Source organism: Cherax quadricarinatus, chromosome 88 (genome assembly GCF_038502225.1).
Source record: "Cherax quadricarinatus isolate ZL_2023a chromosome 88, ASM3850222v1, whole genome shotgun sequence".
NCBI classification, from domain to species: domain Eukaryota; kingdom Metazoa; phylum Arthropoda; class Malacostraca; order Decapoda; family Parastacidae; genus Cherax; species Cherax quadricarinatus.
Window position 1 is genome coordinate 538350 of NC_091379.1, and position 14832 is coordinate 553181.

General features: G+C 48.5%; 1 protein-coding gene across 2 annotated transcripts in view; it reads right to left on the reverse strand.

The window, feature by feature from the left end:
- Positions 1-2237: 2237 nt before the first annotated feature.
- Positions 2238-14832, reverse strand: part of LOC128698436 (uncharacterized) — a 21567-nt gene continuing 8972 nt past the window's right edge. The window contains exons 3-4 of one of the 2 annotated variants that reach the window (XR_011394480.1): positions 3168-3986; positions 2238-3071 (exon numbers count right to left, since the gene is read on the reverse strand). Coding sequence is in view for 1 of the 2 variants with exons in the window: in XM_053790651.2 (XP_053646626.1) it covers positions 3640-3986 (347 nt within the window). In the remaining variant the exon portion in view is untranslated. Of the gene's footprint in view, positions 3072-3137; positions 3987-14832 lie in introns of those variants that run through there. The other variant, XM_053790651.2, reaches the window with a different exon arrangement.

Consider the following 14832-nt stretch of genomic DNA (forward strand, 5'->3'; position numbering starts at 1 on the left):
CACTGCCCTTACTGACCCCCCCTCCCCCCCTCCCCTCCATACACACATACACACACATATATATACACACACACGTGTATATCTTGGTATATCTCTACACAACATACTGGAAAACTCTTATGTTACAAAATATGCAAAGTCTAAATCTAAAATGAGACAATATTCCCTCACCAATGGTGTATTTTCCATTGTATGGCTGGTGTATTTTCTAATATCTACCTAATATTCTGTATGGTTGGTGTATTTTCTGATATTCCACGTAATATTCTGTATGGCCAGTGTATTTTCTAATATTGTAGATAAGAGTGACAGGGTCGTTGATGATGGCTGTTAGAGTTCAAGACTGTTATCGTGGGTCATTAAGTATACTTCGGTCTCTGAAATGGGGAGTGTATAAACGCTAGGAGATATACACCTAGCTGTATGTACGCTAGAAGATACATACCTGGGAGATACACACCTGGCTGTATATACGCTAGAAGATACCTAGATGTATATACACTTGGAGATATCTAGGTGTATATACGCTAGGAGATTCTTGACTGCATATACACTAGGAGATATACATTTGGATGTATCTACACTAGGAGATATACATTTGGATGTATCTACACTAGGAGATATACATTTTGATGTATCTACACTAGGAGATGCACTACTTCGCTGTACATACACTACCTCACTGTATATACACTAGAAAATGCACACCTGGGTGTAAATACACTAAAAGATATACACCTCGGTGTACATACACTAGGAAATACACTACCTCAGTGTACATACAGTAGGAGATACACTACCTCAATGTGTATACACTAGGACATATACCCCTCAATGTATATACACTAGGAGATATACAACCTGGCTGTATATACACTAGCTGGTCTTCAGAGAAAACATAGCTCGTGTGAGGGCAGACTAACGTAACAACGCCAACTAGAATTAGACACATGTGCAACATCTGGGTATCTTTATTTGTAGACGTTTCACTCATCCAGTGGCTTGTTGCACGTGTGTCTAATTCTTCATCTTGTCGGTATTGTTTACCATTCATGTGTAAACTTCTAGGGTGATATCTTAGTTCGTTTCCTAGCTAGTCCCTGTCTTTGCTAGTAGTTTCAACTTACCGAAGATGTATCAGTGTGGAACCTTCGACAGCAGTAAAATATACATTATACCTTCGTTATCTGTTTTTTTTGTATATACAAGATTGCAATCGTTGCATTGCAATCATCCGTATATCCATACATTGGTAGCTGGTGACAAAATTCGTGTTTTGGAAAAGTTTAAATCTGTTCGCAACACGAATTGTAAGGGGGGGGGGGGTGTTGAAGTGAGTTTCACCACTATCTGGAAAATGGTTCATTTGGGTAAAATGTTCCGGGAATCGATCTGTTAGCTGCACTTTGAGACCCCATTGGAAATAACGGGATCCTGACGGAAACAAAGGGATCTCAATGGAAATAAAGGGCCGAGTGTCATACAGGAGCCTCTGTGAAAATATATGACAATGTTTGGCTTTATTATATGGGTCATCTTGCGTTACATGTGTTGTGTGTGTCGCTAACACCTAGTTTTCACAGTGGTTGTTTTGCATATTGTAATATCACCTGTTCACTGTGATCCTACTGCATTATATATATATATATATATATATATATATATATATATATATATATATATATATATATATATATATATATATGTCGTGCCGAATAGGCAGAACTTGCGATCTTGGCTTAAATAGCAACGCTCATCTTGCCATATAGGACAAGTGAAAATTTGTGTATGCAATAATTTCGCCAAAATCATTCTGAACCTAACGAAAAAAATATATTTAATTGTGTTTGTTTAGTATTAAATTATTGTAAACAAATCTAAGATATATTTAGTTGGGTTAGGCTAAAATAAATTGCTCTTGTTATAATAAGGTTAGGTAAGTTTTCTAAGTTCCTTTTGGTGCAAAATTATAAATTTTTACATTAACATTAATGAAAAAAATATGTCTTTAAACGTACAAGAGAAAATTTTAGAAAGGACTTAATTTTAAATGAGTTCTTGCTAATTGACCAGTTTTACATATTCGGCACGACATATATATATATATATATATATATAATATATATATATATATATATAATATATATATAATATATATATATATATATATATATATATATATATATATATATATATATATATATATATATATATATAAAGCAAATGACAAATACGTTGTAGCTACTGGGTTACTGGGAGTTACTTTGTAAACAGCTGCGACTTGCCTAGCTGCTAGGCTACTGGAAGGTAAATTATTAATAACTAAGATTTGTTTGGGTTGTAGTCTTGTGGGGAGGCGCTGGGGAAGGGTTCTTGATACTAGGATTTTGAGGTACTTTCTTCGGATCAAACCTGATTATCTCCCGTTTCTCAGGCGCTGTATGACCCCCTGCGGATTTAGTGCTTATCTATAATAATAATAATAATAATAATAATAATAATAATAATAATAATAATAATAATAATATTGGAACACTGGTCTGGTATAATTGTAACACTTGTATTCTAGCAGATACAACACCTCGTAGTACAGTTACAACTCTGGTGTGGCATCCTAGCAGCTACAACACCTAGTAGTTACAACACTGGTCTGGCATGATTGTGACAATTGTAGCCTAGTAGTTACAACACTGGTCTGGCATGATTGTGACAATTGTAGCCTAGTAGTTACAACACCGATCTGGCATGATTGTGGCAATTGTAGCCTAGTAGTTACAACACTGGTCTGGCATGATTGTGACAATTGTAGCCTAGTAGTTACAACACCGATCTGGCATGATTGTGACAATTGTAGCCTAGTAGTTACAACACTGGTCTGGTATGATTGTGACAATTGTAGCCTAGTAGTTACAACACTGGTCTGGCATGATTGTGACAATTGTAGCCTAGTAGTTACAACACCGATCTGGCATGATTGTGGCAATTGTTGCCTAGTAGTTACAACACTGGTCTGGTATGATTGTGACAATTGTAGCCTAGTAGTTACAACACTGGTCTGGTATGATTGTAGCCTAGTAGTTACAATCTGTAGCAATTGTTGCTAGTAGTTACAACACTGGTCTGGCATTGTACTAGTAGTTACAACACTGGTCTGGTATGATTGTGACAATTGTAGCCTAGTAGTTACAACACTGGTCTGGCATGACTGACAATTGTAGCCTAGTAGTTACAACACTGGTGCGAGTCAACGAGGCCACCAGATCGATTCCCAGTTCTCCATATGTATAAAAATTCTTCGTAACCGCTAATCTCCAAGGTATTTGAACTGAGTTCTTATTACACAAATAACCCGGACACAGGAGAGAGAAGCTTATGAGGATGTTGCGGTCCGACTTGAGCCATTTACAAAGTCACAGTGTGACTAAATGGTTCAAGTCGGACCGAAACGTCGTTTAGTTAGCGTCTCTCTCTTTCTCTCTCCTATGTGCGGGTTATTTGTGTATTGTTCTAGTCACGGTATTTGTTCTTTAAGCTCTCATTCCTTGGATCAAACGTAATTACCACCCGTTCCCTCCCCCTCCGGAGTTGAGAGAGTCTTACTAGTTTATTGCACCCTCAATCAACTTCGAAGATTGTCATCTACCTGAAGACGACCATGGAAGCTGAGTGCTCGAAGGCTCTACGTCTGAGCTGGGCGATGCTCGACCCACGCCACATGTCTTCCCCGCCTACGCCCACGCCCATGCCCATGGAACCCATGGCACAGTTGAGTTGACCCTGCTGCTGCTGCTGTTGCTGTTGGTGCGGCTGTTGCTGTTGGCCACCCAGCTGCTGGTGTTGGTGTTGCTGTTGTTGGTGCTGTTGCTGCTGCTGCTGTTGTTGCTGTTGCTGGTGGTGGTGTGACGCTGGGGAGGAGGAGCCGCTGTTGGGAGGTGTGGCTGGAGAACCCAGGCCGTTGGGAAGTCCTGGGGAGTTCAGAGGTGATCCTGTGGGGAGGGAGGGAAGGTGGCTGTACACTTCCTTAATACGCTGTCGAGGTTCGTCAGTAAAATGGCAGATGGACATTGGGAAGGTGGTGTGGTATACAGACATGAGGAAGGCAGTGTGGACATGGGAGAGGTAGTGTGGCAGACAGACATGGGGAATGTAATGTGGTAGACAGACATGGGGAAGGTAGTGTAGATATGGGAAAGGTAGTGTGGTAGACAGACATGGGGAATGTAATGTGGTAGACAGACATGGGAAAGGTAATGTGGCAGACAGAAGGTAGTGTAGATATAGGAAAGGTAGTGTGGTAGACAGACATGGGGAATGTAGTGTGGCAGACAGACATGGGGAATCTAGTGTGGCAGACACACATGGGGAAGGTAGTGTAGATATGGGAAAGGTAGTGTGGCAGACATGGGGAAGGTTGTGTCTCCTATCTGCTGGGCGGGGAAGGTAGTGTCTACCTTTGTGTATGGGGGTACAATGTCGACTTTGTGAATGGGGGTACATTGTCGACCTTTGTGTATGGGGGTACCTTTGTGTATGGAGGTACAATGTCGACTGTGAATGGGGTACATTGTCTACCTTTGTATATGGAGGTACATTGTTGACCTTTGTGTATGGTAGAACATCTACCTAGATAGATAATACAATGTATTTGATTAAGATTATGATTTCTTACTAAAGATAGATGTGAAATTGTTTTTACAGATTTTTCCTAAAGGTAGAACATATAAATGAATAATATAATTGCGTATTAAAATGTGATGCTGTTTAAACCCTTCGAGAAATTTTAAGTGAAGGGCGGGGGGGGGGGGGGCAGAATGGAACAGCCGCAGAATAACACCGGGAGGGAAGACGGGGGGGGGGGGAACAGCCGCAGAATAACACCAGCCGGAATAACACCGGGAAGACGGGGGGGGGGAACAGCCGCAGGGGGGGGGGGGGGTGGAACAGCCGCAGAATAACACCTGGAGGGAAGACGGGGGGGGGGGGAACAGCTGTAACACCGGAACAGCCGCAGAATAACACCGGGAGGGAAGACGGGGGGGGGGGGAACAGCCGCAGAATAACACCGGGAGGGAAGACGGGGGGGGGGGGGAACAGCCGCAGAATGGAACAGCCGCAGAATAACACCGGGAGGGAAAACGGGGGGGGGGGGGTGTGGAACAGCCGCAGAATAACACCGGGAGGGAAGACGGGGGGTGTGGAACAGCCGCAGAATAACACCGGGAGGGAAGACGGGGGGGGAACAGCCGCAGAATAACACCGGGAGGGAAGACGGGGGGGGGTGGAACAACCGCAGAATAACACCGGGAGGGAAGACAGGGGGGGTGTGGAACAGCCGCAGAATAACACCGGGAGGGAAGACGGGGGGGGTGTGGAACAGCCGCAGAATAACACCGGGAGGGAAGACGGGGGGGGTGTGGAACAGCCGCAGAATAACACCGGGAGGGAAGACGGGGGGTGTGGAACAGCCGCAGAATAACACCGGGAGGGAAGACGGGGGGGGGGGCCGCAGAATAACACCGTGGAACAGCCGCAGAATAACACCGGGAGGGAAGACGGGGGGGTGTGGAACAGCCGCAGAATAACACCGGGAGGGAAGACGGGGGGGTGGAACAACCGCAGAATGTGGAACAGCCGCAGAATAACACCGGGAGGGAAGACGGGGGGGGGGTGGAACAGCCGCCGAATAACACCGGGAGGGAAGACGGGGGGGGGGTGGAACAGCCGCAGAATAACACCGGGAGGGAAGACGCCATTGTGAAACTGAATGTGTGAACACTGGTTCTTTAATGGTGCAATGTAATTAGGCGTCATCAAAATTCAATAGGTGTATATCGGCCTTAATCCGTAATTTAGAAATTGCTGACACGTTCCCGCTGAAGAATTGGGATAAGCAGTGTGGAAAACCTTTAGATTTCGGCAACAAGAACGGAAAAATAGAGGACACCGATTCTTCCTAGAAACACACCTTAACTAAGTGACGCTTACCCATAATGTACAGTAGTTTTGTGTTGGCCATCGTAAATTTTAGCCGTAGTGGTAGCGTTAGCGTGTGTTGCATAAATAGAATAATTGTGATCCAATAATTAAATGGTGAGTACTCATTACATAATATGCATATATTTTTGTAGAATGTTATATACTCAACAGATCCCCCCCCCACAACCTTTCTTTTCAAGTCACAAACCATCATACAGTCCACTTAATATCTTGTAATTTACCAACATTATTGGTGTTAATTTTATGTTGTAATATTTGATAGGCCCGACTTTGTTTGTGGGAGGGCAAGAGTGTGTGGGTCTCGGAGGAGAGTCATGGTGCAGCCTTGTGTCTCTAAAATCCTACCCAGCTCTGAGGTACAACTATCATTGGTAAGTACAGTAAATTGTTGCTTCGTTGTACCCCCTTCGAATTATGTGGATGAAATATTTCAGGAATGTACCTGTGATCCTCGTCCCCATAATTTCCCACAATAGAAGAAATAATGCATTTCAGAATCTAATTAATTGAGGCAACGTTTCACTCGGTATATATTTATCCAAGACAACAGAGCAACATTAGGACCCAACTGGACACTAATGGAAATAAGTAACTTTCACATTTTTGGGTTATCCTAGTGAGTAATTTACACTATATATGATAATTATGTGTACCTGTGCCTAAATATACTTAGGTAGCTAAAGAGGTATTAACTGTAGTGACTATTACACAGATAACCCGCAAAATTGAGGTCCTTCGTTCGATTCCCGGTACGGGTGGAAACTAATATTAGGGCGTGTTTCCTTAAGACACCTCTGTCCCTGTTCACCTAGCAGTAAATAGGTGCCCTGGTGTTAATCACCTTGCACCTGCTGTCCCTGTTCACCTAGCAGTAAAATACGTAGGTACCTGGGTGTGGGTGGCATCCTAGGGGCAACATTTACCTAAGTTGTGGGAAATGCTCTGTATAACCAGGGACTTTCTATATGTCACTGATGTCAGATATGGTATGTATAAGTTATATCCTGTACTGGTAGAAAGATTATTATTATTATTATTATTATTATTATTATTATTATTATTATATTACGCTGGCTGTGTGTGATCAGCCAGGCTGTTGGTAGTGATGGTGGTGGTGTGCTTTGTGGACAAACATGATGATAGTGCCTGGGTAAATTAGAAATGAGTAGCCTGGCTCCTATGGGGACGACAAACATGGTAGTCTCCTGTGTTGCGGCCCGTGTTTGTTGGTTGATGGTATCCACCAACTGCTGTGTCTGTGTGTCGACACTTATGGTGTGGAGTGCTAGCTTGCTTGTGTGTTGATACTTATGGTGTGGAGTGCTAGCTTGCTTGTGTGTTGATACTTATGGTGTGGAGTGCTAGCTTGCTTGTGTGTTGATACTTATGGTGTGGAGTGCTAGCTTGCTTGTGTGTTGATACTTATGGTGTGGAGTGCTAGCTTGCTTGTGTGTTGACACTTATGGTGTGGAGTGCTAGCTTGCTTGTGTGTTGACACTTATGGTGTGGAGTGCTGGCTTGCTTGTGTGTTGATACTTATGGTGTGGAGTGCTAGCTTGCTTGTGTGTTGACACTTATGGTGTACAGTGCTAGCTTCCTTGTGTGTTGATACTTATGGTGTGGAGTGCTAGCTTGCTTGTGTGTTGATACTTATGGTGTGGAGTGCCAGCTTGCTTGTGTGTTGATACTTATGGTGTGGAGTGCTAGCTTGCTTGTGTGTTGACACTTATGGTGTGGAGTGCTAGCTTGCTTGTGTGTCGACACTTATGGTGTGGAGTGCTAGCTTGCTTGTGTGTTGATACTTATGGTGTGGACTGCTAGCTTGCTTGTGTGTTGATACTTATGGTGTGGAGTGCTAGCTTGCTTGTGTGTTGATACTTATGGTGTGGAGTGCTAGCTTGCTTGTGTGTTGACACTTATGGTGTGGAGTGCTAGCTTGCTTGTGTGTTGATACTTATGGTGTGGAGTGCTAGCTTGCTTGTGTGTTGATACTTATGGTGTGGAGTGCTAGCTTGCTTGTGTGTTGACACTTATGGTGTACAGTGCTAGCTTCCTTGTGTGTTGATACTTATGGTGTGGAGTGCTGGCTTGCTTGTGTGTTGATACTTATGGTGTGGACTGCTAGCTTGCTTGTGTGTTGATACTTATGGTGTGGAGTGCTAGCTTGCTTGTGTGTTGATACTTATGGTGTGGAGTGCTAGCTTGCTTGTGTGTTGATACTTATGGTGTGGACTGCTAGCTTGCTTGTGTGTTGATACTTATGGTGTGGAGTGCTAGCTTGCTTGTGTGTTGATACTTATGGTGTGGAGTGCTAGCTTGCTTGTGTGTTGATACTTATGGTGTGGAGTGCTAGCTTGCTTGTGTGTTGATACTTATGGTGTGGAGTGCTAGCTTGCTTGTGTGTTGATACTTATGGTGTGGAGTGCTAGCTTGCTTGTGTGTTGACACTTATGGTGTGGAGTGCTAGCTTACTTGTGTGTCGACACTTATGGTATAGAGTGCTAGCTTGCTTGTGTGTGTGTGTGTCGACACTTATGGTATGGAGTGTTAGCGTGTCTGTGTGTCGACACTTATCGTGTCGAACACCAGCGTGCCTATGTGTCGACACTTTAACTTTAAAATTATCGACCGACACCATTAGCAAAGATTATCTTTTAACAATTATCTACGTATAATTACCTTAATGTAATTAATATTTTAATGAGGTGTAAATATTAATGCAAGTATTACTGCAGATATTATGTGGAATATTCTTCACTTCATCGCATTTATCGGTGAATATACACAGGTGTATATCTATGTATATATAGGCGGACCCCGCTTATACAGTATGTTAAGTTCCGGGCTACTGTAGGACAACTCGTATACAGTATGTTAAGTTCCGGGCTGCTGTAGGACCCCTCTTATACAGCAGGTTAAGTTCCGGGCTACTGTAGGACAACTCGTATACAGTAGGTTAAGTTCCGGGCTACTGTAGGACAACTCGTATACAGTATGTTAAGTTCCGGGCTGCTGTAGGACAACTCGTATACAGTAGGTTAAGTTCCGGGCTACTGTAGGACCCCTCTTATACAGCAGGTTAAGCTCCGGGCTACTGTAGGACCCCTCTTATACAGCAGGTAAAGCTCCGGGCTACTGTAGGGCCCCTCTTATACAGCAGGTTAAGTTCCGGGCTGCTGTAGGACTCCTCGTATACAGTAGGTTAAGTTCCCGGCTGCTGTAGGACTCCTCGTATACAGTAGGTTAAGTTCCGGGCTGCTGTAGGACCCCTCTTATACAGCAGGTTAAGTTCCGGGCTACTGTAGGACAACTCGTATACAGTATGTTAAGTTCCGGGCTGCTGTAGGACAACTCTTATACAGTATGTTAAGTTCCGGGCTACTGTAGGACCCCTCTTATACAGCAGGTTAAGCTCCGGGCTACTGTAGGACCCCTCTTATACAGAAGATTAAGTTCCGGGCTACTGTAGGACCCCTCTTATACAGCAGGTAAAGCTCCGGGCTACTGTAGGGCCCCTCTTATACAGCAGGTTAAGTTCCGGGCTGCTGTAGGACTCCTCGTATACAGTAGGTTAAGTTCCCGGCTGCTGTAGGACTCCTCGTATACAGTAGGTTAAGTTCCGGGCTGCTGTAGGACCCCTCTTATACAGCAGGTTAAGTTCCTGGCTGCTGTAGGACCCCTCTTATACAGCAGGTTAAGTTCCGGGCTGCTGTAGGACCCCTCGTATACAGCAGGTTAAGTTCCTGGCTGCTGTAGGACCCCTCGTATACAGCAGGTTAAGTTCCTGGCTGCTGTAGGACCCCTCTTATACAGCAGGTTAAGTTCCGGGCTGCTGTAGGACCCCTCGTATACAGCAGGTTAAGTTCCTGGCTGCTGTAGGACCCCTCTTATACAGTAGGTTAAGTTCCGGGCTGCTGTAGGACCCCTCGTATACAGCAGGTTAAGTTCCGGGCTGCTGTAGGACCCCTCTTATACAGTAGGTTAAGTTCCGGGCTGCTGTAGGACCCCTCGTATACAGCAGGTTAAGTTCCGGGCTGCTGTAGGACCCCTCGTATACAGCAGGTTAAGTTCCCGGCTGCTGTAGGACCCCTCGTATACAGCAGGTTAAGTTCCTGGCTGCTGTAGGACTCCTCGTATACAGTAGGTTAAGTTCCGGGCTGCTGTAGGACCCCTCGTATACAGCAGGTTAAGTTCCGGGCTGCTGTAGGACCCCTCGTATACAGCAGGTTAAGTTCCCGGCTGCTGTAGGACCCCTCGTATACAGTAGGTTAAGTTCCGGGCTGCTGTAGGACCCCTCGTATACAGTAGGTTAAGTTCCGGGCTGCTGTAGGACCCCTCGTATACAGTAGGTTAAGTTCCCGGCTGCTGTAGGACCCCTCGTATACAGTAGGTTAAGTTCCGGGCTGCTGTAGGACCCCTCGTATACAGTAGGTTAAGTTCCCGGCTGCTGTAGGACCCCTCGTATACAGTAGGTTAAGTTCCGGGCTGCTGTAGGACCCCTCGTATACAGTAGGTTAAGTTCCCGGCTGCTGTAGGACCCCTCGTATACAGTAGGTTAAGTTCCGGGCTGCTGTAGGACCCCTCGTATACAGTAGGTTAAGTTCCCGGCTATACATAAATACCTTAAGACGGGTATCAGTATATACAGAAAACTGTCTTATATAATGTTGTTGTTGTTGTTGTTGTTGTTGTTGTTGTTGTTGTTAATTATGTTGGAAAAAGTGCAGCAGTCAGAACTGAATACGACAGTTTTGCGACGCTGACTTCTGCTACAGCAGTGTCTTAATTCTTTAAAGCATTCCACGGGTGGGATTTGAACCCGCGGTCTGAGACTCTCAAAACTCCAGACCGTCGTGTTAGCCACTGGGCCAGCTAGCCACACCCGTGGTAACTCCAGACCGTCGTGTTAACCACTGGGCCAGCTAGCCACACCCGTGGTAACTCCAGACCGTCGTGTTAACCACTGGGCCAGCTAGCCACACCCGTGGTAACTCCAGACCGTCGTGTTAACCACTGGGCCAGCTAGCCACACCAGTGGTAACTCCAGACCGTCGTGTTAACCACTGGGCCAGCTAGCCACACCCGTGGTAACTCCAGACCGTCGTGTTAGCCACTGGGCCAGCTAGCCACACCCGTGGTAACTCCAGACCGTCGTGTTAACCACTGGGCCAGCTAGCCACACCCGTGATAACTCCAGACCGTCGTGTTAACCACTGGGCCAGCTAGCCACACCCGTGGTAACTCCAGACCGTCGTGTTAGCCACTGGGCCAGCTAGCCACACCCGTGGTAACTCCAGACCGTCGTGTTAACCACTGGGCCAGCTAGCCACACTCATGGTAACTCCAGACCGTCGTGTTAGCCACTGGGCCAGCTAGCCACACCAGTGGTAACTCCAGACCGTCGTGTTAACCACTGGGCCAGCTAGCCACACCAGTGGTAACTCCAGACCGTCGTGTTAACCACTGGGCCAGCTAGCCACACCCGTGGTAATTCCAGACCGTCGTGTTAACCACTGGGCCAGCTAGCCACACCCGTGGTAACTCCAGACCATCGTGTTAACCACTGGGCCAGCTAGCCACACCCGTGGTAACTCCAGACCGTCGTGTTAACCACTGGGCCAGCTAGCCACACCCGTGGTAACTCCAGACCGTCGTGTTAACCACTGGGCCAGCTAGCCACACCCGTGGTAACTCCAGACCGTCGTGTTAACCACTGGGCCAGCTAGCCACACCCGTGGTAACTCCAGACCGTCGTGTTAACCACTGGGCCAGCTAGCCACACCCGTGGTAACTCCAGACCGTCGTGTTAACCACTGGGCCAGCTAGCCACACCCGTGGTAACTCCAGACCGTCGTGTTAACCACTGGGCCAGCTAGCCACACCCGTGGTAACTCCAGACCTTCGTGTTAACCACTGGGCCAGCTAGCCACACCCGTTGTAACTCCAGACCGTCGTGTTAACCACTGGGCCAGCTAGCTACACCCGTGGTAACTCCAGACCTTCGTGTTAACCACTGGGCCAGCTAGCCACACCCGTGGTAACTCCAGACCGTCGTGTTAACCACTGGGCCAGCTAGCCACACCCGTGGTAACTCCAGACCGTCGTGTTAACCACTGGGCCAGCTAGCCACACCCGTGGTAACTCCAGACCGTCGTGTTAACCACTGGGCCAGCTAGCCACACCCTTGGTAACTCCAGACCGTCGTCTTAACCACTGGGCCAGCTAGCCACACCCGTGGTAACTCCAGACCGTCGTGTTAACCACTGGGCCAGCTAGCCACACCCGTGGTAACTCCAGACCGTCGTGTTAACCACTGGGCCAGCTAGCCACACCCGTGGTAACTCCAGACCGTCGTGTTAACCACTGGGCCAGCTAGCCACACCCGTGGTAACTCCAGACCGTCGTGTTAACCACTGGGCCAGCTAGCCACACCAGTGGTAACTCCAGACCGTCGTGTTAACCACTGGGCCAGCTAGCCACACCCGTGGTAACTCCAGACCGTCGTGTTAACCACTGGGCCAGCTAGCCACACCCGTGGTAACTCCAGACCGTCGTGTTAACCACTGGGCCAGCTAGCCACACCCGTGGTAACTCCAGACCGTCGTGTTAACCACTGGGCCAGCTAGCCACACCCGTGGTAACTCCAGACCGTCGTGTTAACCACTGGGCCAGCTAGCCACACCCGTGGTAACTCCAGACCGTCGTGTTAACCACTGGGCCAGCTAAACTCCAGACCATCGTGTTAACCACTGGGCCAGCTAGCCACACCTGTGGTAACTCTGGACCGTCGTGTTAACCACTGGGCCAGCTAGCCACACCCGTGGTAACTCCAGACCGTCGTGTTAGCCACTGGGCCAGCTAGCCACACCCGTGGTAACTCCAGACCGTCGTGTTAACCACTGGGCCAGCTAGCCACACCCGTGGTAACTCCAGACCGTCGTGTTAACCACTGGGGCAGCTAGCCACACCCGTGGTAACTCCAGACCGTCGTGTTAACCACTGGGCCAGCTAGCCACACCAGTGGTAACTCCAGACCGTCGTGTTAACCACTGGGCCAGCTAGCCACACCAGTGGTAACTCCAGACCGTCGTGTTAACCACTGGGCCAGCTAGCCACACCAGTGGTAACTCCAGACCTTCGTGTTCACCACTGGGCCAGCTAGCCACACCAGTGGTAACTCAAGACTGTCGTGTTAACCACTGGGCCAGCTAGCCACACCAGTGGTAACTCCAGACCGTCGTGTTAACCACTGGGCCAGCTAGCCACACCAGTGGTAACTCCAGACCGTCGTGTTAACCACTGGGCCAGCTAGCCACAACCGTGGTAACTCCAGACCGTCGTGTTAACCACTGGGCCAGCTAGCCACACCCGTGGTAACTCCAGACCGTCGTGTTAACCACTGGGCCAGCTAGCCACACCCGTGGTAACTCCAGACCGTCGTGTTAACCACTGGGCCAGCTAGCCACACCCGTGGTAACTCCAGACCGTCGTGTTAACCACTGGGCCAGCTAGCCACACCAGTGGTAACTCCAGACCGTCGTGTTAACCACTGGGCCAGCTAGCCACACCAGTGGTAACTCCAGACCGTCGTGTTAACCACTGGGCCAGCTAGCCACACCCGTGGTAACTCCAGACCGTCGTGTTAACCACTGGGCCAGCTAGCCACACCCGTGGTAACTCCAGACCGTCGTGTTAACCACTGGGCCAGCTAGCCACACCCGTGGTAACTCCAGACCGTCGTGTTAACCACTGGGCCAGCTAAACTCCAGACCGTCGTGTTAACCACTGGGCCAGCTAGCCACACCCGTGGTAACTCCGGACCGTCGTGTTAACCACTGGGCCAGCTAGCCACACCCGTGGTAACTCCAGACCGTCGTGTTAGCCACTGGGCCAGCTAGCCACACCCGTGGTAACTCCAGACCGTCGTGTTAACCACTGGGCCAGCTAGCCACACCAGTGGTAACTCCAGACCGTCGTGTTAACCACTGGGCCAGCTAGCCACACCAGTAGTAACTCCAGACCGTCGTGTTAACCACTGGGCCAGCTAGCCACACCCGTGGTAACTCCAGACCGTCGTGTTAACCACTGGGCCAGCTAGCCACACCCGTGGTAACTCCAGATCGTCGTGTTAACCACTGGGCCAGCTAGCCACACCCGTGGTAACTCCAGACCGTCGTGTTAACCACTGGGCCAGCTAGCCACACGCGTGGTAACTCCAGACCGTCGTGTTAACCACTGGGCCAGCTAGCCACACCCGTGGTAACTACAGACCGTCGTGTTAGCCACTGGGCCAGCTAGCCACACCCGTGGTAACTCCAGACCGTCGTGTTAGCCACTGGGCCAGCTAGCCACACCCGTGGTAACTCCAGACCGTCGTGTTAGCCACTGGGCCAGCTAGCCACACCCGTGGTAACTCCGGACCGTCGTGTTAACCACTGGGCCAGCTAGCCACACCCGTGGTAACTCCAGACCGTCGTGTTAGCCACTGGGCCAGCTAGCCACACCCGTGGTAACTCCAGACCGTCGTGTTAACCACTGGGCCAGCTAGCCACACCAGTGGTAACTCCAGACCGTCGTGTTAACCACTGGGCCAGCTAGCCACACCCGTGGTAACTCCAGACCGTCGTGTTAGCCACTGGGCCAGCTAGCCACACCCGTGGTAACTCCAGACCGTCGTGTTAACCACTGGGCCAGCTAGCCACACCCGTGGTAACTCCAGACCGTCGTGTTAGCCACTGGGCCAGCTAGCCACACCCGTGGTAACTCCAGACCGTCGTGTTAACCACTGGGCCAGCTAGCCACACCCGTCGTAACTCCAGACCGTCGTGTTAACCA